The sequence below is a fragment of the Cupressus sempervirens genome, chromosome 2 (genome assembly GCF_028749045.1).
Source record: "Cupressus sempervirens isolate cs-2001-9-10 chromosome 2, ASM2874904v1, whole genome shotgun sequence".
Classification (NCBI taxonomy): Eukaryota; Viridiplantae; Streptophyta; class Pinopsida; order Cupressales; family Cupressaceae; genus Cupressus; species Cupressus sempervirens.
In genome coordinates, this window is record NC_143119.1 from 781,410,101 (window position 1) to 781,414,815 (window position 4,715).

The 4,715-nt window shown below is 34.9% G+C and overlaps 1 protein-coding gene across 1 annotated transcript; it reads right to left on the reverse strand.

Moving 5' to 3' along the window:
• Positions 1-1,273: 1,273 nt before the first annotated feature.
• LOC149575804 (protein MODIFYING WALL LIGNIN-1-like) lies at positions 1,274-3,810 on the reverse strand. The gene is made up of 3 exons (XM_089815604.1): positions 3,471-3,810; positions 2,941-3,146; positions 1,274-1,948 (listed from the first exon to the last, which is right to left on the reverse strand). Exons 1-3 carry the CDS (start codon positions 3,564-3,566, stop codon positions 1,654-1,656), a joined length of 597 nt encoding a protein of 198 aa, XP_089671730.1. The 5' UTR covers positions 3,567-3,810; the 3' UTR covers positions 1,274-1,653.
• Between the last annotated feature and the right edge of the window lie 905 nt (positions 3,811-4,715).

The window sequence follows — 4,715 nt, forward strand, 5'->3', positions numbered from 1 at the left end:
ACACGATGGGAGTGGGCCATTTAGGTTCCACAAGGTTGGGCGGTAGTGCCTTTCACTTTTACCATTGAGATCTAAAAGTTCAATGTCATTGTTGGAGTTCCCTGTCTTGCATTACCTTTCATTCTATTCTTGTGTACTATGATGGATGGTTATACTTTGTAGTATTGTATTTGATTATCAGTGATCTTATGAGATGATGTATTATATTCATGATGTATATTCTTTGAGCTTTTCATACCCTATGATTTGTACAATGGATGATTGTGCATTCTAGCTATGCCAAGTGACATCCTTTGTAATTGTATATTATTTAGTTGGATTTGTACTTGTGATTATTCCATGATGTGGATTTTGGTTATGTGTTAGATTAATAAAACTTTTACATGTGATTCAACATCATGAGACCCTTGGGAGATGCCATCTGTTTATGCTTATTGTATGTATGTGAGTTATTGTTTCCGCTATTTTATCTCTTGTTATTATTGCTTCCGCTATATTATATCTATTGTTGTTTATTATCTTAAAAAAATGTTTGGCAAACTTAATGAAACTCTAGGTTAATTTCTTTTGGGGTCCTTAGCGGGGCGTTACAATTGTTGACTTGTGATGTTAGGAACACATCTAAGGAGTTTGCCTTCCAAGGAATATGTTCTCTTAGCCAAACCTTTGGATGGATTGATTTAACAATATGAAATAAAGATTTGAGACAAAATACAACCATACAATAAGTCTAAAAGCATTATTGCAAATACTATGCTCTAATGCAATTATTAAGGGAGCTCTTGTTCTAAGTCCTCTCTCAAAAAGTCTCCAAATTTTAAACTATTCAAGGTTTGTCCTTGAATATAGGATATGGAAGTCCTTGTTGTAAGTCATCTCTTAGACAATCTCTATATTTAAAATTAATTAAGGTTTGCCCTTAAAAATATAGTATACTAATAAGTGGAAGTTAGCAAGGGCCAAGTTTTAAAAATTTAAAAATGAAAACTTTAGAACTTGTCACGTCCATTATTTAAAAAATTCATTTGGGTTATATATGTAATTGTAAAAATGGCTTGAGAGAATAAATAAGTAATTGACAATCATGAGAAATCCCTAAAATTATAGTTATATACTAACTCCACATCATAGAGCGTCACTTGTATACTAACCATCACGTAAAAGACAACCTTCAACTTGAATCTAAATGGAAAACATAAAATTAAAAGACACACAAATTTCAACATTATAATATAAAACTAAATAATATTTATGAATAAGTTGAAGTCCAATCAAATTTTAATATGTTTTAAATATTATATTAAAAAAATATCCAAAATTTATTTTTTTAATCACATGATAGGAAAATGCTCCAATCCTAACATGATTGCTTTCCAACAAATCAACAAATAGAACCTAAGCTCAACCACTACACCACTTCTATACCAAGGTCCAAACCTTCCAAGGCGCGTTCCACCCAGGGGTAAATCTAGGTGCATTCGAGAGACCAAGCTGCTCAGTCAAAAGATGTAGTTTATATATGCCTACTCAATGGTTGGAATCCTCTATATAAAGATAGAAATGCAAACATCTATGTATGCTGATATGTTTCCTGATATATTTCCACGAAGAAAAACAATGTACTTCTACAAAGTAATTCAAATGTTCTTCCCACTACTTTGAAGGTAGCTCCTTGGCACCATCAGGGTAAGCCAAATCAACTACTATATGTTCATTAGGTCCACCATTACCATTCTCAACCCTCTCATCTTCCACCTTGTTTGTAGAAATAGCCAAGTAAAAAAGCATAGAAAGCATTACTGTGAACATAGACAAGGCTCCTGCAGAAGCAAAAATTCCAGTCTTGACAACATAACACTCCCTATCCATCCACTGCTTTTTGTATGGCTGTCTCTCATTCATGCCTGCCCCCGCCACTAGTAGAAAAAGTGCAAATCCAAAAGTTAACCTGTTCAATTAAATCCCATCAATCAAATATACCAATCCTTGCAAAACCTTTTTTATCTTAACCATAAATTAAAATCACTGATTGTTTGATGTAATTGATTAGAAGGAAGTCAGATTTTATTATTTACCCATTCATATACTTTCTACTTAAGAGCCTTCCATTTCTTATACACGGTGCTTTCTTATGGGTGTTTCCTTCTTTAGGTGAGAGTGTTTTTGTTCCAAGTGTTTGATGTGTTGATTGGCTTTTCAGTGTTTTCTCGTTGCAGCCAAAGTTGGTTTAACTACTTCTGAATGTTGTTGTTATGCCTACTCCCAGCAATTATATCCTCCAATAAATAGAAAATGCGACTTTAGATCCAACTAAATCAATTGAAAAGCCCAACTAATCGAACTCACATGAATTTCAGACTACCCAATAGAATTGAAAAGCCCCACAAATCCAATTCACATGAATTCAAGCTGTCCAATTGCTCTCCAGATGCATTTACTTAGAAGTTATAATGTAGTTTCAATTATACGTCAGATGGGTCTAATTGAGCTCACCAAAAGTTCGAATTGTTATTGTCTGATACAAATACTTACATTTAGCCCAATCTACGGCTCCTCCAAGAAGGTGCTGACTGCCAAATCAACACTCTCAACAAGTCCCACAAACCCAATTCCTCATTGAATATAATTGATTACTGTAAATTTTGGTTCTGTAAATTTTGGTTCTCTCAATTTCAATTTTTCAGTAATACACTGAATTGAATTCATTGATACTAATCAAACCCCACAAGCCCAATTCAAAAACTATGTGAATGGTTCACCAATCATAAGTTGGCATTTAATCAGTTTCAGATCTCAATTATACAACAATTAAGACTAATTGAGCATAATAAATCCCTCTTATCACAAAATTGAAGCTATGCATATATAAGTGAACCAACCAAACAATCCTCAAATGAAAGAACTTATGAAAACAGTAGTAATGTGATTGTTGATTCATACCAAGAGAGGAAGAGGGAGAGAATAGCAATGGATCTGTTTCTGGAGGAGATTTTGTGCACATTTTCTGTACAGCAACACACACAGCCTCCCATTGCATTGGCTGACAACTGAGCAACCACAAGAGCTATGGCTGCTGCACTTCCCAGCCACAATGCAGGGCTGCTCGGAAGAGTACATTCTCCATGCTCATATTTCACCTGACCCGCCTTCAAATGCAATAAATTCACATAATTAGAACAGAAATGAATTCTGGCTCAGCGATATGGAAACAGCCATGAATGTCAGTTTCACCATAATTTTAAAATTTAGCCGAATGGATGCCCTTTAGTCCTCGACTCTTAGATGAGCCAAAGAAATGTTCATTGGTCAATTTGACTACCTGATAAGTAAGCATGAGCCAATGGCTGAAGAGGTTCAGCCATTGACTCGTGCTCAATCTGGTTATCTGAAATGATTGTGTGGATGGCCTCCATAAAAAAAATTGGGGCATAATTTGAAGAAAGGGGCAGCGCAGTAGACAAATTTTTTACCTTGGTATGGTTGAATTCAGCAGCAATGGCAGTGGAGAGAGCAATGAAACCCAAGAGCCCTAAAAACAGGCAAAATCCCAACTTTGTTCTCTGCATATTGGCCTACAATTCATCTCCTGTTACCATTTCAATCCAGTTAAGGTGCCTTAAATGAATAATGTTTCTTAATCGACAATCTTATTGGGAAGGTTATTACGTATATGGCCATCAGATTGTTGGCACCCAATCCCCATCTGATCTGCCTTCCTTACCGAAAGCTTTGCTTATACTGCATCTCTACCGTTTGCTTTGATTTGATTTGTTTTTGCAATCGGTTTAAACAGATGAGGTAGATAAGAGCAATGGAGGTACCTGATTATAAAAGTCTTAAATGTTGTTTGTCTGCGTGGGCCTTTTTCCAAATTATGCTTGCTTTAGCTTTAAGACAAGAGGCCTAGATATTTCATTAACGAGCTATTGATGCTTATTGCATATCTGTGCGAGTGTATCCTTTCACCCTTTCTTTAAAGGTTTATTCTTTACTGTTTTGGAAGGACATGATGTCTTTTTGAAGTGGGTGGGAGAGAAGGAGAGGCCCGGGGAAAGGAATTATACGTACAATTTTTATTCTTTTAAAATCTGTCCCGTCTTAAGAGATTTTATCTTCTCTAAGGACCAAAAAGATCTTTTGTTCAATGCATAGGTCTATAAGTGTTGTGTTTTTGTCGTATTTCGTATATTGGTGAAATGAGATGTTTCATTAATTTTAAGGAGCATGGTGCTAGCATCAAACACGAACATACCTTATGCTATTTGTCGAGCACTCATCTAAAACCAAATGCCACATATACCTAAAAAGGATCTCAAATCCTAGCCAGTAGACAACTTTTTCAAATGAAAACTTGAAAGACACCATAGAAATCAATAAATGGCCCTCCAACATAAATAGAGACAAAGGTTGTACTTTGAATTTCTCTTATATTCCTTTCATGCTTGAGAAATTGCCCTCACAATCTCTCTTATATTCCTTTCATGCTTGAGAAATTGCTCACACTCTACATGACCTTTGTCTTGCTTTCCTTATCATATATGTGCTAAGATTTGTCAATTATTCCCTTAGCCTTTGTCAATGTCAACTTTCCTAGTTTCTTCTATTTCTTAGATTGATGTGTATTTTCTATAACTTTTTTTCCCCATTCCCTTCTTTATTTCTTTATATTTATTTATTAGTATTAATCTTCATTTTTTCATTCGCAATTATTTTTC